This window comes from Megalopta genalis, chromosome 4 (assembly GCF_051020955.1).
Source record: "Megalopta genalis isolate 19385.01 chromosome 4, iyMegGena1_principal, whole genome shotgun sequence".
In the NCBI taxonomy this organism is placed as follows: domain Eukaryota; kingdom Metazoa; phylum Arthropoda; class Insecta; order Hymenoptera; family Halictidae; genus Megalopta; species Megalopta genalis.
This window is the reverse complement of record NC_135016.1, coordinates 29,504,131-29,527,398: the sequence shown is the minus strand read 5'-3', so window position 1 is coordinate 29,527,398 and position 23,268 is coordinate 29,504,131. Positions and strand designations below refer to the sequence as shown.

Sequence of the window (23,268 nt, the reverse complement as noted above, 5' to 3'; positions counted from 1 at the left end):
TTATGAATGATTCTTTCATTACTATACCGTTAACGTTTTATTAATGTCTCTTATTAATATCTATACTCTTTTCTTAACCTTGTCTAAAGAATGCCAGTTTATTAACCCTTTGCACTCGAAGCTATTTTAACTCTAAATATAAAATCATTTTTCTAACTTATAATATTTCTATTATACGTGACAAAATGCATTTTATGCGCATGAAATTGACTCTTGTGACTCGCGCAATAATTGCACTGTTAGCAATCTTTTAAATCAAAATTTTGTTAATATAAAAATTATCTTCAAACGTGATACAACAAATTTTAGTGGTGCCTCGGAGTCACCATTCGAGTGCAAAGGGTTAAAAAAAAATGTCGAAGATGGCGATAATATAAATTCCTAAAATAAATAAATATATAATAAAATATAATATAAAATAAAATAAATAAATTCCTAACTACTCCAACCGTCGACCTCCTTCCTTGTTATTCCAACGCTACCCCGTTTCAGCCCTTAGAGATCCAAGGTTAATTTCAAACAGGATGGCGTTCAATTTGTCTCGATTACAATGCCTCGTCGTTTAATCAATACATGTACAATTGTTCAACCTGCAGAATCGTTATCTACTATTCTTATCTTGAACAAAATAGACACTATTATTTTATAGCATTTATGAGAACAATCAGATAACAAAATGAAAAACCCTGAATAGATTCGGAGAGTTTCAAAATACTGTTGCATTACTATTAAACCTGTTAAAATTATCTCTTGTAATATTAATACTATGCCGTCCGCAGATCTTAGATATGAAATGGCGGTAATATAAATTCCTAAAATTAAGATATGTCATCCAAGAACTTTCGTACTTAATTCTTAGTTAAATAAGGACAATGCTATAGTTAGTTTTCTGCCTTTTAACACCCAAGAAATATAGTTCAAATGTTATTTCAGTTTTTTCAATGAAATTGACTCTTGGGACTCGCGCAATAATTGCACTGTTAGCAATCTTTTAAATCAAAATTTTGTTAATATAAAAATTATCTTGAAACGTGATACAACAAATTTTAGTGGTGCCTCGGAGTCACCACTCGAGCGCAAAAGGTTAAAACGAGGGAGTTGCGTCGCACTATTATCAAGAAATCCTACCGATGCAGATATGTAAATTTATAAACCCTCCGCGGTCGAGAATTCTACATACACTAAGAACGTTCTCCTCGTGGAAATGAATTACGCGGCAACGATTTAAATAATAAAAGAAATGCACAATATATTCCAGTCTTTCGGTTACAATTACAATCGAATCGTACGAGTGCCGCTTCTAGGACAAGATGTATAGTTCTGACGTCGTCGGTATGCCGACATCCGGCCTCAAAGGGTTAATAAACACCTCCCACCCCCAATCATTGATCTGGCCGAAGCAACATCGCGGTAGGAAAACATTTCCGCGCACGTAGGACGGTGAGAATGTTTGGATGATTTTCGCGCGACGAAACGTTCATTACTTCCATTAGGGCAACACCGCGGAGATTAGCCTGCCGAAGACAAATAAACGATTTCTTCCCGTAGAGAGAACTTGCACACGTGGTTCCAACGTGACGACCTTCGATCTAACATGGTCGGTGAACGACGGATTGATCGTCGACGAGACTAATGTGAATCCTCGACAAGGGATATGTATACAGGGTGTCCCAAAAATGTCTCGCAGTCCGAAAGTAGGGGATCCCCGAGGTGATTCGAAGCAACTTTTTCCTTAGCGAAAATGCAATCCGCGGCCTCGTTTACGAGTTATTAACGGAAAACAGTGACCAATCAGAGGCGAGATCATTTGGCGCGAGACGGCCGAGCCAATGAGCGGAACTGGGCTCCGTGCACTCGTTGGATGGGCCGCCGCGCGCCAGCCGAGCTCGCCTCTCATTGGTCAGTGTTCTTCGTTGATAACTCGTAAACGAAGCCTCGGAGAACATTTTCGCAAAGGAAAAAGTTGCTTCAAATGACTTCAGAAACCTCCCATTTCCGGATTGCGAGACATTTTCGGGACAGCCTGTATACAGGGATACAATAAAACGTTTCGATTTGCTCTACCTGTAGCAATTATTCCGGATCTCCCACGCGAAGATGTTAACGATTCGCGCGGTACTTATCGCTGCTTAATCGCGTCGAGCACGCGCTCACCGGCGCAAACACCACCGTGAATGAGAATCATTGATCGCAACGAAATTATTATAATGAGAATACGTCGGCACACCGTCGTCAGGTGTCGGAGATTAGCGCGCGATGATCTCCGTCCGCGCGGCGCATAGCAATTAATGAAATGGGACCAGAGACTCCACTCACCTTCCATAGGACGCGTGGCAGCGCTGCGCGACATTGTTCGCGTGTTCGGTTAGGCTGCGGCACGGAGTTAGGCGCTTCTGGACGGAGTCTGTAGATATGTTTGACGGGGAAGTCGACGCCTCTCAGAAGACGTAGCTTCCTGGCGCGATGGGATTGGTCGTCGGCTGGCGTCGTCGTATAAAATGCATCAAACGCGTGGCACCTTAGCCTGGGTGTAAAAACGGGGGTAAAAAACGTGGTTCCTGTTGCTATCGTTCTCCTGTCCGTGGCCGACGGGAGGTACAGTAATATCGTTAGGATGGTCGGCGTGCCGGTGTTCGTCGCCGGTCTTCCGGCTCCCGACCCTGATCGACACCGGAAACTGTTATGGTTCGCCTCGGACTTGTCGCGCGTCGCTGTCGAACCGCTCCCGAGCGCGATGACGACGACGATCGAGCCTCGCCTGCGGCCTGGTCCGATCTTCGAGACGCGGCTGGGACCGCGAGGCCTCGTCGGTCGGTTCGGTTCGCGCCGTGAAAAACGGTAGAGGCACGTGCAAGATGATGACGACGGTGACGCGTAGGCGGTCGTTTCCGTCGTACGACCAGCATCAAGCGACGGATGATGCCCCGATAGACGACGGTAACGCTGACCACGGCGCGTCAAGTTCAGGTCGGATATTCCGCGGCTAAATAGTGATGACAGGATGTCCGGTGTGGGGGGTACGGGGGGTCCTTTGGGGGTGGCGTCCATGTGGGGTGGATGGTCACCTCCTTTCTTTCCTCTCTCCTGCGTGCCACCTCCTCCGCCAGGACCTCCGCGTCAGGGTGCCCCAGCTTTCGGTGTCCGGGAACACCTCCCCTGTCCTGTGCTGCTGTTGCTGCTGTTGCTGCTGCTGCCGACCCTCACCTACCCCCTCCTCCCGCGATGGACGTTGCGAGCACACGCTGCAAAAGAAAACACCAGACAACGGTGATTAATTAGAGAGCCGCTCGTGGTTACGGCCGATTAATGTCTCGGGGGTGGCTTTTGTCGGTTCTGTGGACAGCCTGCTACACTTTACCAATCTGTCGGGGCATACAGCGACTCTCATTAATATTCGGACACTTTTCAAGACGCGCTAACTTTTCTTTCGAACTGGACCAAACGATTTGAATTTTTTCTTTCTTTTAGATGACAGGCTATTGTGCTAGGCTAAACTATTTTTGTTTCAATTTTGCTACTACTTGGAGTGGCAAAATAATAAAAAGAACTCTCGTTTTTTTTTCAACTTTGTTTTATCCGAGCCTATAACGAAAATTTAATAAATGCGTTTTATAAGTCTCGTAAATTCTTTGCACGCTGAAGATTGTTCATTTTTATTATTTCCACTAAATAAAACAATATCGCAGTGTCGCATGCTTCGCAGTGATATGTACTTTTAATTCAATAACACGTATATTTGTTAAAATGTCAGATTTTACGCAAATGTTAACGACATGTAAAGTTTCCTAACACTAGTTTTACAGAGTACTAAAAACTGTTATTTTATATTATTTCATAACGTGACAATAGCTTATCTATTCAGAATTTTGACGATTTTTATCGTAATATTTGCCGCAAGTAACAAATCTATTGTACAATCTCAAGAATCGTAAATTATGAAATTTTAGACTTGTCATTTTCACGGCTTTTGGAAACCTGGTGTTCACTCTTCACCGAAATTCAAATATATTGTATCGAATCTGTGATTTTACAGATCTGCACCTCGATCGAAATTCATCTGTGTCCACTTATGTTGCTGAAACGTCGCACTGTGCAGCATAGTGAACAGAACGCGGATGTTTATGGATTCGTGGCGTCCGAGTGAAAGGAATTTTTCTCTGGCGCTGATTTTCATTAAATAACCAAAGGAATGTGAGATTTGCATAAGGATGCGCGGTCTAATAATAAAATAAGGAAACTCGTGCGGCTGATATACCATTTGAAATAGAGAGTCGGAGAGCTTGTTCTCTGCACAGTAACCACGATGATGGTAACCAAATGGAGTGCGGAACCAGTTTATCCGCACAGCGGCAGAATTTATTTTTCCGCACGCAATCGTGCCGGAAAACCTGCGCAACAAATTGATTGGCAAAACGGCCAATAAATCGGCTCGCGGAAATGCCGAGGATCGTCCAATCAGCTAATATCGACGGTTGAAAAAAAAATAGAATCGCAGCTTTCCCCGTGGTTGAAAACTGCGCAGTGATTGTGTCGTGCATTCCGCGTTATTAAATGTGACATTGAGAGTGTTGAACGAATCGATTCGAAAGCGATGTTCTCCTCGCCATCTGTCGCTCGCGCACACGTGCCGTAGAATATTTTTTTTTCTCGAGTCGTGCATACGCTGGTGATATGCTATAGGCTCGGGAAACAAGGATACTTTGCGTATTGTTTATTCGACGACGAAGGCTAAGTTGATAAGCCGACGATTGCGACCACCTCGCCGTGGCGAGAACAGTCTCGGATTGAATTCGCCGATCCTTCACGGGCGACGGCCGAGTTGTTTACATTTTCGACGGCCGACCGCGCGGAGTACCCGCGAGGAACACGAGCGAAACGCGTCCGGAACAATTCGGGAGACGTCGCGCGACGAGAGAAAGCACAAGGACACCGGTAAGCCAGAACTATAGCCGGTTAAGTCGCAAGAACGAACGAGCTTGAATCAAACAGAAGCATTATTCGCGATCTGATTTCCTATGCAGCCGTGCTTTGTTCGACCTGAAAACTTTTTTCAACTTCGTAGCAAACAAGGAAGAGGCTAAAACAGGTCGTCAGCTGTTCCATGGCGAACCTGCTCGCCTCGCGCGATTATTATTTCACGCGTCAATATCAATTCCGTTTCCGTCTCGCCTGCGGTAACTCTGTTCCGAGTCGATGCGCGTGGAATCAATTTCGATTTGGATTCGGTCGAGTCGATTCTCGGTTTAGAAACTGTGTTATTGTTGTTGGAATATTTTTAATTAACACGCTATGCCCTCTCCGGTGGCACCACGCTGGTGCCATGCCAAAGCTATCTGTTGTATGCCGGTGGTAACACTTTGGTGCCATTTGAAAAAACTGAAATTACATTTGAACTATATTTCTTGGGTGTTAAAAGGCAGAAAACTAACTATAGCATTGTGCTTATTTAACTAAGAATTAAGTACGAAACTTCTTGGATGACATATCTTAATTTTAGGAATTTATATTACCGCGATCTTCGACATTTTTTGTAACCCTTTGCACTCGAATGGTGACTCCGAGGCACCACTAAAATTTGTTGTATCACGTTTCAAGATAATTTTTATATTAACAAAATTTTGATTTAAAAGATTGTTAAGAGTGTAACCGTTGTGCGAGTCGCAAGTGTCAATTTCATATATATATATTATTATATTATTCATATATATTCATATATTATATTATATATATTATTATATATTATAATATATATATATATATATATATATATATATATATATATATATATAATTTTAGATTTTAACCCTTTGCACTCGAAGCTATTTTAACTCTAAATATAAAATATTATATATAATATAATATAATATAATATAATATAATATAATATAATATAATATAATATAATATAATATAATATAATATAATATAATTATAATATAATATAATATAATTATAATATAATATAATATAATTATAATATATTACATTATATATATTATATATATAAATATATATATAGAAATATTATAAGTTAGAAAAATGATTTTATATTTAGAGTTAAAATAGCTTCGAGTGCAAAGGGTTAAAATCTAAAATTTCCAAGCTACTATGCCGGCGTCAAACAAAAGAATCATATCTAAGATCTGCGGACGGCATAGTGTTAATTAGCTCGACGAGGTTCATTTGTTCTCTACGGGTGATACAGTGCAGCATCGTTAAATGATCGATAGAACCTATTAAAATTTCTCTTTTTCAACTGCTAATAAACATTGGTGTAGTCTTCTCAGATCATTTCGAAATCTTCTTGTTTCTTTAAATCTTTTCACAGCCACGACAATCTTGTTTTTGACGCAGTTGCACATGCTGCCCGAATTCGCAACTTCATGTTGGTGCTGTATTGTGAATTATACTTTTTAACACTAAACCTACCATCGCCGGATGAGATATCGAACAGTTTTTTGTGCGAGCCGGTCTTGCAACCTGCTGCTGCTACACTGTTCGCGCGAAAATGATTCTCGCGAGAGGATTTGCGAACGATAGCAAACAATTTATCGCTGCGGTAGATCACCGACGATTCTGCTTCAAGTAGCGAGACAATTCCATTTATTTCGTCGATTTTTCTGAACGAGTTTTCCTTCGGTTCGTAGAACCAAGCTGGTACAAAATTGTCGCAACAATTATTTTCGAAACTAATCGTAAGCTTGTTTAACGCTAGATTGAATTTTCTGATAAAATTTCTCTTTTTCGACTGCTAAACATTGGTGTAGTCTTCTCAGATCATTTCGAAATCTTCTTTTTTTCTTTACATCTTTTTTCACAGCCACGACAATCTTGTTTTTGACACAGTTGCACATGCTGCCCGAATTCGCAACTTCATGTTTTCAGGTGTAGTTGTTGGTGCTGTATCGTGAATTATACTTTTTAACGATAAACCTACCATCGCCGGTGAGATGACTGATCTCACATTTTTTTATTATCAAATTGTTGAATTTTTGAAGACTCTTTCTTAAGAAACGGTTGAATCAATTTCTTTATTCAAGTATTCTGCAAGTACTGACTGTCGCCAATGTCTAGAAGATGTTTGATAACATTCCATTTAGTTTCTTCGACCTTCCTTTTGATAATGTTGATTTTGCATGCGACGTGCCGACTAGTTGCTTTCAAGGACCATCCCTTTCCAGGAAACTGACATCATAACCGACGTATGCGACTGACAAAGAGTTACTCCAAAGTGCCGTAGTTCTGCGAAAAAAAATCGCAGCCACGTTTCTTCTTTTTTAAATCGAAGTCGAATGATCAAATTACGTTCCGCTACGAACGGCATACCCGAAAAAAATTTGACCAAGTCCGTGCATTTCGTCGAACTTGGCCATTTTCAATTAGACGAAATGGGCAATTTTCAATACGATACAAACATTGCCTCGCATTTAAATGTGGTTATGGCGGCGAGGATGCGTCAAATTTAAAATCGAGAAACGGCACCTTGAAGTAGAAGCTTCGAGCTTCAAGTTTCAAAAAAAGTCATCATCCTGCGATGATTTTTCGTTGACTCATCGTCCGTCGAAGTTGGCCAATTTTCATTCAACAGTTTTCTATACTATAAATTTTGTATCGAGACAACATATTGGGTTGGCAACTAAGTAATTGCCGATTTGTTCAATGAAATAACAAATTTTTGTTTTACTTGGAACGAAGTTTAATCTGTAATGTATTTTCCATTTTGTTCGATGACCTTTTGCCATCTCTCTGACAACTTGAAAATTCCACGCTCGTAGAAAGTCTGATCCTTTTCGGCCAAAAACTGAGTTAAGTGAGATTTTACAGCGTCGTCATCATTAAAAGTTTTACCACGAAGGGAGTTGTCCAGGGATCGAAATAAGTGGTAATCCGATGGCGCGAGATCAGGACTATATGGTGGGTGTAACATCAATTCCCAACCAATATCCATCAATTTTTGCCGAGTGGACAAAGACGTGTGCGGCCTAGCATTGTCCTGCTGGAAAATGACACCTTTACGATTGACCAATTCTGCTCGCTTTTCCTTGACCGCTGCATTCAATTTGTCCAGTTGTTAACATTCACGGATAATAAAAAATAACATAATAATAATAATAATAATAATAATAATAATAATAATTTTATAATATAACATTTACGGATATCATAAAAATGGGAGTAAGAAACATCTATATAACTGAAATCGGCAATTACTTAGTTGCCAACCCAACAGAAGGATTAAAAATGATGCTTAACACTCGGACGGCGAATTTCGGATCTATTTGGACACAGAGTATAAATATATTGTTATTCGACTATATAGTTTCTGATAAAATAATAAAATTATAAACGAACCTAAAAGCATATTAACCCTTAGGGACCCAAAACTATTTATTTCCAGTTTACACACTGCCGAGTCCAGACTGTTTTTCAGACGAAGAGAAATTTTTTATTGAACATTTTGTATCAAATATATAGAGAAGAGATATTCATTTTTTAAATAAAGCTTCGTTGATATATTTGCATCGAAACAATCGTGTTTATTCTTCCACAATGTTTCCTGCTAGATTTTACGGTTTTATTGATTTCTGCCGCGTGTATGGGCGGCATTGGACCGTTAAGGGTTAAGTTACATTTTTGTGAAAATGGTCTGCGATTCGAGGGTTAACGCGTCGGCAACTGGGTAACTGCCCTTAGGCTAGGGAGCCTATAAGCCGGCCGCAGGACGATGTTTCAGAAATTAGGGTTACGGAGGAAGCGTCCGACAGTTTGACGGCCGGTTTACGTAACTTCTCCGTTCGAGCTTCCTATTGTCACGGCGAAAAGGGACGCGGCGAGCAGCGGATCACACCTGTCGCGATCAACAAAAGCGGAATCGTGCCGCTAACGACGCTGACCACCGGCGACCTACATGGCGGAGCGTCCGCCATTGACGGGCATTTTTCATCCCCCCTGTATTCGTGACCCCGATAAAACGATGGAACGGCAGGAACAAACCGCCAGCCCTACAGGCAGCCTCGCGGAGCCCTATCAACACGCCCCCGCATCCATTTCACCACCGTCTAATCGATCTTTAACTGTGAACTGTGGTTTTTGTCGCGGCCCCCACCGATCGACTACGCTGAAACCTGCCAGAGAACATATTTGGACGAATTGTAAAGGAATAAATGCATTCCGCGGCGTGATATTTTTAGACCGGTGATTCAGACCTCGGAAATACACCTGTAATAATCGCCGGACGAGATATCGAACAGTTTTTTGTGCGAGCCGGCCGGTCTTGCAACCTGCTGCTGCTGTTACACTGTTCGCGCGAAAATGATTCTCGCGAGAGGATCTGCGAACGATAGCAAACAATTTATCGCTGCGGTAGGTCACCGACGATCCTGCTTTAAGTAGCGAGACAATTCCATTTATTTCGTCGATTTTTCTGAACGAGTTTTTCTTCGGTTCGTAGAACCAAGCTGGTAGAAAATTGTCGCAACAATTATTTTCGAAACTAATTGTAAGCTTGTTTAACGCTAGATTTAATTTTCTGATAACCTGTTAAACTATTAAAGTACACAAATTGCATCAAACATAGGTTACGAACACGGTAATACAGTAATGTCTCTCTAATTGACGCCCAGATTGACCACAAAAATGGACAATTTGGGGAGAGGAGATACGATTGTTCGAGCCTTGCGGTTTATTTTCATAGTTATAAATTGTACACAATTATAAAAACGAGCCACAAGGCTCGAATAATCGCAGTCCCTCTTCCCAAATTACCCATTTTAGTGGACAATCTGAGCGTCAATAAGGGAGACATTACTGTACAACAAGAACACGTTCAAAAACGTGCAACAGTTATATACTGCTGAATTTGTTCTAAAACTGTACAAGAAATGTTAGTGTTTATCATCTCTTTAATATAAAATTTAGTATAAAATTGTCGCAACAATTATTTTCGAAATTAATTGTAAGCTTGTTTAACGCTAGATTTAATTTTCTGATAACCTGTTAAACTATTAAAGTACACAAATTGCATCAAACATAGGTTACGAACACGATAATACAGTAATGTCTCTCTAATTGACGCCCAGATTGACCACAAAAATGGACAATTTGGGGAGAGGAGATACGATTGTTCGAGCCTTGCAGTTTATTTTTATAGTTATAAATTGTACACAATTATTAAAACGAGTCGCAAGGCTCGAATAATCGCATCCCCTCTTACCAAATTACCCATTTTTGTGCACAATCTGAGCGTCAGTAAGGGGGACATTACTGTACAACAAGAACACGTTCAAGAACGTGTACCAGTTATATACTGCTGAATTTCTTCTAAAACTGTACAAGAAATGTTAATGTTTATCGTCTCTTTGTAAAATCGAATGATCTCTATAGTACAAAAACACTGTTTCAGTCGACTGATAAATAACGGTCTATAATGTAAATTGTATCAGGATCGTTTCATATTATAAAAACGATAGAGTACTTAAATGATTTTATTCTATCGATATAAGCAACAAAAACTCTACTAAAAATTTTCTCACTTACAATCCTTCGTTATTTTATTGTGATTCTCGTTGAAATAAGTGAAAGTGGCGGTATTCCGGATAACTTGTTCGATAATTGGGAGTACGCTCGTGTAACGTGCCAGGATTTTGGGGATCCGCTCGAACTTCGCTTGATCAGGGTGCCGGCGATGACGTTCGAAGGTTTCAGCGATCGCGATCGGCATGAATGAGAGTTTAACGTGCGCTTTATCCTCCCCACGATGCTAATTGAGTTAACGCCGTGGAACACGCCGTGTGCGGAATGAAATCTGCAACTCGAGGCTTTGCGAACGTTGCAGCAGATTTCAGCGGTGATCAAGTAACGTTTCGCCGTCTATGGGGCCGCTTTCCTGCGGTTATTATACGCTTCCATAATGCGCGCGATAGGAAACAACCGCGTATGAAATATCGTTTTTCCGGTCCGCCAGTTCCGGTATATACGTACTTCGAACGATACTTCAACGGCGACTGATCCATGGAACGACGAAGTTACTTGCAATCCGAAGTTCCTTGGAATTTCTTCCGAACTTTCGCTCGCACAATTTTATTGGGTTGGCAACTAAGTAATTGCCGATTTCAGTTATAGATGTCTCTCACTCCCATTTTTATGATATCCGTAAATTTTATATTATAAAATTATTATTATTATTATTATTATTATTATTATTATTATTATTATTATTATTATTATTATTATTATTATTATTATTATTATTATTATGTTATTTTTTATTATCCGTGAATATTAGTAACTGGACAAATTGAATGCAGCGGTCAAGGAAAAGCGACCAGAATTGGTCAATCGTAAAGGTGTCATTTTCCAGCAGGACAATGCTAGGCCGCACACGTCTTTGTCCACTCGGCAAAAATTGATGGATATTGGTTGGGAATTGATGTTACACCCACCGTATAGTCCTGATCTCGCGCCATCGGATTACCACTTATTCCGATCCCTGGACAACTCCCTTCGTGGTAAAACTTTTAATGATGACAACGCTGTAAAATCTCACTTAACTCGGTTTTTGGCCGAAAAGGATCAGACTTTCTACGAGCGTGGAATTTTCAAGTTGTCAGAGAGATGGCAAAAGGTCATCGAACAAAATGGAAAATACATTACGGATTAAACTTTGTTCCAAGCAAAAAAAAAATTTTTATTTCATTGAACAAATCGGCAATTACTTAGTTGCCAACCTAATATATTCGATGGTTTCTCTGGTATCGCGTTTCCTTCGACGACGTCTCCCCCTCCGATCGCGTCTTTTCCCGAAGCTCCGCCACGCTATTTTTATTGCTCCGACGATTTATCTGATGACAGCCTATTCGTAGATCTCTCGATATCCGTGCTGTAACGCGTTTTAATAGTCTTTGCTGAATTGTTACCTCGGAAAGAATCGCTGCGCTTTGTTACTGCAGAAGAATTATCGTCGTACGATTGCGGTTAGCGTTGCTGTCGAGGAGTTACCAGGAAATCCTCATTTTATCATGGAGAACCTCGAGCGATTATTCCGTAGAGAAGTGTAGAGAATTCCAGAGACAAATCACATTACACTTTTGCTATAACTATGTACACTTAATAATATAACATACTAACATGTTACACGTTACACTTTAGTATTACAATTTTACTGTATCTACTTGTATACTCGTTGTTAGACTGCGGGATCTTTATATAAAATAAAATAAATAATACTTATTGTACACACTACACTTTTTCTCTTACTTCCCTTCTTGTTTATATTTATATACATATATATCTTTTTCGATTTTTTATCGTACTCGTGCGACGAGTATATAAAATCACTTTCTTTTTATGTCGCCTTCTGTAACAAAGGGTTTTCTAGTCGTATACGTGAATAAATAAATTATTATTATTATTATTCTAGCCTGTTCTTAAAGGATTTCCTCTCTGGTTTGCGACCATCGCGGACGGGCCATGCCAAGTTATATGTCGGTGTCTCTACTGTAGGCATTTTTTTACTATCGTCGCTGTATTTAGAATGATTGCTTTTTGTATATGTGAATTCTCGTGTGTTGGTTAGTCTTGAATTTTTGTACGGCAACATATGAGCCGTTTATTTTGAAAGTGGTATAAGTCACTTCACCGTAATGAAAAGTGGTGATTTTTTAATGTTTATACGAAATTATTTATACTGAGAGAAATATCAGTATCCTGAGATAACAAATACAAGTAAATCTTCTCGAAAGTTAGCATCCATATTTTTAAACGTGTTAAAACGCAAACCCTTAAATATATCGACTTAAAAACAAAGTGACTTATGCCACTTTCAAAATAAACGGCTCATATGTAGATTCTGTATGAACGATTTTGGAGCGATGCCTGTTGCCTATATTATTCCTCTATTTTATTATTATTATTATTATTATTATTATTATTATTATTGTTATTAATATTAGTCAACGAAGTTGTATAAATCGAGGTTGAACAAATAAATAATAATGAAGTAAATAATATAACAACGTAATGCCATACTATTGTAACAGAGAGACTTGCTTCCGTCGATCAAATAAATATTATTGTCATCATTATCGTCGAGCAAAGTAACGAAGAAGAGGCCGGATCCCGCGGCGCAAGGAATTCCAAGGACAATCGATACCGCAAAATAAGGAATAAAGAAAAATCGCTGAATACAGGCCGGCCGAGGGAAATCGTGTCCAGTTTCGTTCTCGTCGGAAAAATCTGAGCACGCGAGCTCCCGGCACTATAGCATATCTCCGTAATATATCGGCGTTGAAAGACTCTTGAACTCTCGGAACTTGCGATTTCCATCGAAGTGGAGTAACGGGGGCAACGGAACGTTGAAGGAAAGTGTACGTAATCGGCCGGAAATTGTATCGATCGGATACACACCAAGTTTTTCAAGAAATTATGTGTCCTGGAAGTTCGAGCCCGCCTTCCAGCCCTCGTACAGGCGGTAAGGAAAACGCGATACCTTATTAAAAGTCCTGAGCTTTTACGGCGGATAATGGTAAGCTTTATAGCAAGCCTCGCAGCGACCTTACAGCAGTTGTGCGCCACTGTATGCGTCGCGTGTTTCGATGTCTCACTTTCGAAATGCGTTTCTCACGTGCGAATGCGCATTCGGTTCAGAAAATTTGCAAGTTACGTGATTGACTCTGTTTGTGTCATTCGACGCGAAATCGGACAACTTTCGGAGTACAGTAATGTCTCCCTAATTGACGCTCAGATTGTCTACGAAAATGGACAATTTTAGAAGGGAAGATACGATTGTTCGAGCCTTGCGGTTCGTTTTTATAGTTACGAATTGTCAACAACTATAAAAAAAGAGCTACAATAAGCTCGAATAATCGTATCTCCTCTTCTCAAATTGTCCAATTTTTGTGGACAATCTTAGCGTCACAGTTAGGGAGACATTACTGTACTGCTTCAAATTTTCGTCAAATTTGAATGTGCTGTAGTATTTGGCGATACATGAACGGATCTCGAAGGATTTTTTAAAATTTGCAGCGCCCACTTCGAATAATTTTAATTTCGTCAGTTTTAAAGTGACCGTATTTTTGAAAAGTTGACGGTAAAGCGAACACTTGGGGCTATATCCTTCGTTTTTCTTCAAATTTTGTTTTCCATTTTTATCAAGTTGTTCGGAAAGTGGTTTCGTTTTGCATAATAATTTCGTTTCGTATGGATATTAAAAATAATATTTCAGATCTACCAGAACAATGTCAAACAGTTATAGAACAATACATCGTTAAATAATATTTACTCTAAACGTTAAAAAAATCGTGTTTCATTTTCTCATAAGTAGCAACGTATTTATTTTAATAATAAAAATGTGTTTACATTTGGAAGAGGCTGGTTTTACAAATCGAATAAAAGCGGAATAATTTCATTAAAAATTGGCGCACGTGTGAGATCAAAGATCTTGATAATAAAAGTTGTCTGCATTGAATGCAAGACATAGAAGACCGGCACAAGTTTTATGTTTCTTTCTTCGATCATTTTATTGGGTTGGCAATTAAGTAATTGCCGATTTCAGTTATAGATGTCTCTCACTCCCATTTTTATGATATCCGTAAATGTTATATTATAAAATTATTATCATTATCATTATCATTATCATTATCATTATCATTATCATTATCATTATCATTATCATTATCATTATCATTATCATTATCATTATCATTATCATTATCATTATCATTATCATTATCATTATCATTATCATTATCATTATCATTATCATTATCATTATCATTATCATTATCATTATCATTATCATTATCATTATCATTATCATTATCATTATCATTATCATTATCATTATCATTATCATTATCATTATCATTATCATTATCATTATCATTATCATTATCATTATCATTATCATTATCATTATCATTATCATTATCATTATCATTATCATTATCATTATCATTATCATTATCATTATCATTATCATTATCATTATCATTATCATTATCATTATCATTATCATTATCATTATCATTATCATTATCATTATCATCATTATCATTATCATTATTATTATTATTATGTTATTTTTTAATATCCGTGAATGTTAGCAACTGGACAAATTGAATGCAGCGGTCAAGGAAAAGCGACCAGAATTGGTCAATCGTAAAGGTGTCATTTTCCAGCAGGACAATGCTAGGCCGCACACGTCTTTGTCCACTCGGCAAAAATTCATGGATATTGGTTGGGAATTGATGTTACACCCACCATATAGCCCTGATCTCGCGCCATCGGATTACCACTTATTCCGACCCCTGGACAACTCCCTTCGTGGTAAAACTTTTAATGACGATGACGCTGTAAAATCTCACTTAACTCAGTTTTTGGCCGAAAAGGATCAGACTTTCTACGAGCGTGGAATTTTCAAGTTGTCAGAGAGACGGCAAAAGGTCATCGAACAAAATGGAAAATACATTACAGATTAAACTTCGTTCCAAGTAAAACAAAAATTTTGTATTTCATTGAACAAATTGGCAATTACTTAGTTGCCAACCCAATGGTAAGCTTAAATTAATATATCGTCGTTCTTAGCTCTTATTTTGAATCTTTCCACCGTTTTAAATCGCACCTACACGTTTTCGCCATGGATGCATAAAATCCGCAAGTCATTCGTCGTGCAAAAATTGACGAGAAACAGGTCTCTCGATCGTAGAAGTCAGAAGTCAGGGAAACGGTGTGAACGATGCACCGTGTTATTAGCAACGCACGCGAGGTAATGTGCGCCCTGTGTGATCGATAGCTAACATTCCGGCTTTCGGTTGATCAATTATTCGGAATTACACGGAATAGCGCGTGAAACGACGCGGTTTACCGGTTAACGACGAATCGATCGAGTCTCGACGTGTCAGCGAGCATATGATGTACGACTGGAACACTCTGTTTATCCGATTACGCGAGAAGGTTTCGATAAGATATTCCGGATAATAAGAATGTCGGTGATTCACGAGGGGGTGCAAGCGTTATCGAAGTTCGTCGTCGGCCGATAGCGGCAGGAACCGTGCGAAACGGTGCAGTTTTTTCGTTCGACGATTCGGTAAAATCGACTTGCGAACCGTAATTTATTCACGCGACTAAAAGCGAATGCGTCAAGCGCGTCGGCGACATTTAATTAAATGCAATTCCCTTCCGTTCGGTGCGGAAAGAACGAACGGTATATGATGCGAGCAATGATGTATGCTTCAATTACATTACGTGCAGTGTGTAAAAAAAGATCGTGCCCTCGAGACACGACAGGCTGCCTGATTACTAGGTTGCAAATTTCGCCCGTTTAAGGGGTGGCATTTAGCAGAATAGCGAGTACTTGCAGCAGAACTTCGCTTATCCGAATTTAAAATGAACAGTTAAATTCTTTTTATTTTCGACTGATTATCGATACGATAGGATAAAATGATAGATCGAGGTTTGATTCTTTCGTCGTTTCGTTACTTGGAATAATCAAAAATCTACGTAATAAAGATCGATCTTTTTCAGATAAAATTTTGAAAATATATATTTCTATAGCATTTTTTACGCTGAATCTTTGCACAAGCAAAGATTCATTTTCCAACTTCCGATTCGATTATCGAAAAAGATTATCGTTTTGGGGAGAAGATTATCAGATTGTTAACAGCTTTTTCAACGCCAAGTACAGAAACTAAAGTAAATATTTTAGCTTGAACACTTCATTTATGTTCGAGTTATTTTAATATTAATACTAATTCACTGCGAGTGACAGTCGGAAAATTGATTTTTACATTCTCGCGAAACGCTCGCAACGATACAACGAGAATTCGAATGCAGCACGTTTCTGCATGTAATTAAGCAAGCCCGTATCCTGCACACCGGTACAATGATGCAATTATTCCAAGCACATCAACATAGTTACATTGAAAATACATACCGCTGGGAAAAATGATCGATGGTAACTCCGCGAGGCAATTACATGTTTGAAATTGCGTAACGCGATGTCGGAAAAGATGCGGACGAAGTATTTACAGATTCGAAGATCGTCCGGAGTATTATGGCACTGCAGATTTGTGACATTCCGTGCCGACTGTATCTCGAATCGTCTGAACTGGTTTTATTGAGCGCATATTCGCGATAAGAGGCGAACGATTATGTAAATACTATATGCCGCCGCGTCTCGTAAACTAATCGTCACGATGAAAATTCGTTTCGATTGCGCTTAAACAATGATACTGTGGCTGCGACGTCGATGACGATGAAGCCGGAACGGTTCTAGGAAACGTCCACTCCAGAGCTTCGCGCCAAGAACACGAGCCTCGCGTAACGGCGAGGTCGACGATAAAAGAAGAGAAAAACAGCGCCGGTGGATTCTGGGCAGTCGAGGGAAATATTAATTATTCGAATAGCACGGGATCGTCGGTGGAATTGAGATCGAGCTAGTTCATTTCTGATACACGGCAAATGGTCACTCAAGGTGATCCGGTTCGTTTAAAAACAACCCGAGGAAACGTGGGCACGGCAAAGCAGAGTTAAAAGTAAGTCACTCATTTTTTTTCTCTCTCTCTCTCTCTCTCTTTCTCTCTCTCTCTCTCCCTACCCCCCTCTCTCTCCCTCTCCCTACCCCCTCTCTCTCGCTCTCCCTACCCCCCTCTCTCTTCTTCCCTCTTTCTTTTTCGTTATTGAAACTCGATTTGAATAATTGAGATTTATTATCGCACCGTTGCGAATCGGACAAAGCGTTGCTCGCTTCGCGCAATTTATCGAACCAAAAATTTGTCCGGTTTTGTTTCGTCCAGGATACGATACTAAGTAATAGGTAGACTGCGGGTCTTTATGCATTTATAATAACAATTAAAAGGCGCAATTTTTAAAAAATAAGAAGATTACAAGAATTACGGAGTATCGATATATTACATTCATCCTAACAGAATTGTTAAAGAAATGAAGATGTTCCTAATTGGTTCTTGTGTCTCGCAACAGTTGCAAAACAATTTTATTTTGCTAGGACAGTTTAGTTCGTGTTCGTTCCGTATGTTGTAATCGCATCGTTTTTATTTCCATTTTTATTTTTATTATCATTATTTTATTATTATGACTATTACTGTTACTTTATTATTACGACTATTGTTATTGTTATTATTATTATTATTATTTTATTATGACTATTACTGTTACTTTATTATTACGACTATTGTTATTGTTATTATTATTATTATTATTATTTTATTATGACTATTACTGTTACTTTATTATTACGACTATTATTATTGTTATTATTATTATCATTATTTTATTATTATGACTATTACTGTTACTTTCTTATTACGACTATTATTATTGTTATTATTATTATTATTACTATTATTATTATTACTACTACTACTATTACTACTACTACTACTACTACTACTACTACTACTACTACTACTACTACTACTACTATTATTATTATTATTATTATTATTATTACCATTATTATTATTATTATTACCATTATTATTATTACTATTACTATTACTATAATGTTGAAAATTTGTAGGAAAATGAAAAGTGCATTTGACCCGTTGGCGCCAAACAAATAAATAAATATTGCAGCGAGGAATCTCGTCGTGCAATGTTTCCTTTAACTCAACGCGCGAACAAGTAATCTCATTTACTTAATGGTCCCCGACGTGACCGTTCGTATTATGGCGTGCGCGGGTGCTGTTCCACGTCGAAAAAAAGAATTGATACTTCGCACTCGAAAGTGGTATTGACTTTCCGAGTAGTTTATCTGTTCCGTTACACCCAAGTTTCGTCGTTTATCGTGTGCGTATAGGGTTGATGTAATGAAGAGCGTCATGCAACCGTACGCCGGGCAAGTAATGCAAGTGTTGCGAAATCTCGGGGACGAACTTCTTCTACGACCAACTGCGCAACCTTGGAACTTTGGTTTATCAGCGTGGATAACATCGTTGCTATATCGCAGAGTTCACCCTTCTCGTGTGGCCCTTCTCGTGTGAAACGAGAGAAGTGCACCCGTTCTGATACGAAGTAGATCGGTGTTGCGAAATCTCGAAATAGAGATATCAAACGGTCACTGTTTGATTTCCATGCAGGCTACTACCGAGAAAACTACTGAATAGGAACGTTGTGAATGCTATTTATAAAATCAGTGTTCGTACGAAAATGTCCGGATTCACAGCTGGAATTAACACGTTGATTCAATGCCACGGGGGTCACCGGTGATCGGCACTTAACTTTTGACGGTGACGCCATGGGGGCCATCGGTGACCGCCGCGCCAAATTGATAGGAATATATATAATTTAACCCTTTGCACTCGAGTGGTGACTCTGAGGCACCACCAAAATTATTATATCACGTTCTAAGATAATTTTTATATTATCAAAGAAAATGGGGGGTAGCTGAGGTCATTTGGAGTAACTTTTTCCTTTGCGAAAATGCAATCTGCGGCTTTGTTTACGAGTTATTAACGAAAAACACTGGCCAATGAGAGGTGACGGTGCGAGAGAGTCCGCAGCACGAGGCTTTGGCAGAGGTCGGGACGGATTCGAGCCGCGTTCGAAGTATTGAACAAGTCACGAAGCGAGAACTTTCCGGTTTCTTTTTTACTACGTAACAGTGATATTTTTAAGAAAAACGCTGTTCACCTTCACTTTAGAACATCTGAAGAATATTTACTAATTTTTCGGATCCGAAATAATGTGTAGTTTAACCGTGACAGCCGTTTTAATTTTCTAGTGTACATCACACCTCGTGTGTAACATATGAAATTTTTAAGCAAGGTGTACAGTGAAGATTAACGTAAGTACGTAAATGATATTTTAATTTAAATAATTCCGTGTCCGAACACAGTTCAACGAATGATTCGCAAAGCTAATTTAATACATAATAATCGTGTTAAAGGGCGTAAGGGATATGTTTGTTAGAGAAATATGAAGAATATTATCAATAAGAAACTCGCCCATTTAGTCGTAAAATTGATAGAAATATATGTAATTTAACCCTTTATACTCGAGTGGTGACTCTGAGGCACCACCAAAATTATTAGATCACGTTCTAAGATAATTTTTAATTGATAGAAATATATATAATTTGACCCTTTGCACTCGAGTGGTGACTCTGAGGCACCACCAAAATTATTATATCACGTTCTAAGATAATTTTTATATTATCAAAGTTTAGATTTTGAACATTATTGAAAGTGTAACCGTTGTATGAATCACGAGACTGAATTTCGTACGCGTAAAGTGCGCTTTGTCTTGTAAAATGAAAGTACTATAAGTCAGAAAGATGATTTTAGATTTACAGTTAAAATGGCTTCGAGTGCAAAGAGTTAAAACAAATGTCGATATCTAAAATTTTGTATTATTGCCATCGTCGATTCGAACAGTGACCCCTGACGCAATTAACATGTCAAACATGGTTATACACTGTAACTTATCTATTGCAGATAATATTTCAACATTATATGTATCGCATAAAAGAAAATTCATCGTGGCGCCACGAACAATTTCTGTAAAACCGGCGTGGCATTCAACGTGCTAAAAAAAGAAAAAAAAACATACGAAAACGTTGATACATTGTTTCGTCTTTTCTGTACGTGTGCATCGTTACGTTCATCGTTTCTCAGATATACGCATTTGTTCGCCGATTTTTTAAAAATTAAAATTACTACGCTCCGTCTGTTCATTCAAATCTGCTGTTCTTACGTTCTTTGGTTACATAATTATTTATTTACAACGACTTCACGTTATTTATTTATAACGACGATTTATTTGATTATATGCGAGATAAAAGCAAGATGCAGAATTAAAAAGTTGACGTAAAAGTTAAAACACGAAAAGAAACTTGTGTTTATAAAAGTTTACAGTTCAATTACACTTATTAATTACAAGCCCTATCGTTAAAAATATGTACTAAAAGTACATATTACCTTCCAAAATTAACACAACTGAATCTATTTAAATGTAATTTTAACATAATTTAAATGCAATACTGTACTTTCATTCTAATGCTCGAATAAACGTTCAATAATTTTCCCATAACAGCATCTTCGCAATAGCTATAAAACGACAAATCTGAAACCCGTCGCACGACCTACAGCGTTAAAAAGAAAAAGAGAAACACCCCTTAATTGTCTGCCGGTAATGAAAATACTCGTAATTCCCCGAAGCTAATACCAAAAAAAAAAAAAAACAGGAACACTGTAACGAATTCGCGACTCGGAATCGTTCCATAAAAATACAGAATCGCGCGCGAAGTATCGCCGTTCCCAAGGGTCTAATTGGCCAACCTAATGTTCCCAGAACCTCTTCGCGCCGTACACGAGGTTCTTGGTTCGCGAACACGACCGACGCACTCGAGAAGGAAGATATTATTTCTGTGCCGCATCACCGTGGCAAATGTTTGACGACGATAAGGAGCAAACGTATCTCGAACCGGTGCATATATCATACAGCCGAACATCCCGCGTTGTAAAGCAGTCGAGATAACGAAATCCCGACCGGTGTATTACCCGGCAAGCGCCAGTCACCGTTTATCGTCTGAAAGCTGACCAATAATTCCTATCCGGCTCGTGTCGGCGAGCACGTTTTCCACACCTTAACGATTTTCCCACCTCCTCTCGCGCACCGATCGGCGTACAAACGGCCGCGCGCGTTACACAAGCGACTTCATTCGCGACGGACTCCCGGAGACACACACGCTTTTTACAGTTTCTCTTTCACGTACGACCCGACGGACGGCTCCGCGACCAGGCCCCTCTTACCGCAGTAGTGCCACAGCGACACGATGTCTCTCTGTTGTAACGGCGACCGTGTTGTAACGTTACGTTGCACAGCGGTCTCCGGACATTCACGCGCGCGCGCGCGCGCGTTTTCTCTGTGACCAAAATTATCATTATCTCTCCCTGGAATTTTTATGTTCAAGCTTTTCTTTAGTTTCAAGTTTTTGTATTATATATCCGTCCTTCTGTGGGCTGCTACGTTATTATTATAAAATTATAATATATTAGTATAAAATTAATTATTAAAATTAGAATATATTAGTATAATATTAATTATATATAAAATTAATTCAGTGCCGCTTCAAGATTTAGGGTTATAGAATAGTAGAACATTATCTAGAATAGTTATCTTTTCCTGGAATTTTTATATTCAAGTTTTTCTTTCGTTTCAAGTTCTTGTATTATATATCCGTCCTTCTCTGACTGCTACGTTCTTATTATAAAATTATAATATGTTATTATTATATTATTATTAAAATTATAATATATTATTATAATACTATTATTATAAAATTATAATATATTATTATAATATTATTATAATAAAATTAATTCAGTGCTGCTTCAAGATTTAAGGTTATAGTATAGTAGAACAATATCTAGAATAGTTATCTTTTCCTGGAATTTTTATACTCAAGTTTTTCTTTAGTTTCAAGTTCTTGTATTGTATCCGTCCTTCTGTGACTGCTACATTATTATCACTTTCTCACACTGTAACAAAGACTTTATCCTATCGATAAATAAAGTTGTTACTATTATTATTATTATTATTATTATTATTATTATTATCATAAAATTAATTCAGTGCTGCTTCAAGATTTAAGGTTATAGTATAGTAGAACATTATCTAGAACAGTAGATAGAATACTATCGTGTCTGAAGTACGTATGAACATTTAAAAAATCGAAGTGTTATGAAAATAAATTTTTATGGCAGGTTTTTATATTCTCATTTGTAGAAGAGCGAATACTAGGCCAACCTTTGTTGGACACACCTCGTCGACAGACCGTTGGGAATGTCCGAAAAAGTTGCTGCTTACCCAACGTCGAAATACCGTTGCCGTTTGTTTCGTTAAAATTACTAATAATCCAGAAGATTGCAAAATACGCGCGCACATAGCAAGACATTTTCACCTAAACTCGATATCCTCTTCTTAGCCATTGTTTAAGCTTTCGTATCATCTCGCGCTAAGAACTCTTAACGAATCGAATATTGTCATTCGTGCAACGATTAGACATTCGACAGTTTTTAAAACACGAACAAATTTGATAATGTTAACATTATTTTGAAACGTTACGTCGAGCGCAAACGGTTTAATATATCGCTTGGAAGTACTACTTTTTCATTTCATTTCTGTTTTACACAATGGACGAGGAAAATTTGTATTTTGCATAAAGATACCCGCGGTCGATTAATCGCAGTAACTTGCGCACATTTCAACGTCTAACCAACCAGTTAACAATTAAATATATAGTTGGTAGAT

At 38.4% G+C, this 23,268-nt stretch overlaps 1 protein-coding gene across 8 annotated transcripts in view; it reads right to left on the bottom strand.

Annotated features, from left to right (window-relative positions):
- ATP8B (ATPase phospholipid transporting 8B) overlaps window positions 1-23,268 on the bottom strand; it is a 150,313-nt gene that overhangs the window by 63,340 nt on the left and 63,705 nt on the right. For 7 of the 8 annotated variants that reach the window (XM_076520897.1, XM_076520899.1, XM_076520900.1 and 4 more), the window contains one exon: window positions 2,317-3,242. In XM_076520897.1, coding sequence (XP_076377012.1) covers window positions 2,317-3,048 — 732 coding nt within the window. In that variant the 5' untranslated portion in view covers window positions 3,049-3,242. Of the gene's footprint in view, window positions 1-2,316; window positions 3,243-23,268 lie in introns of those variants that run through there. The other variant, XM_033466898.2, reaches the window with a different exon arrangement.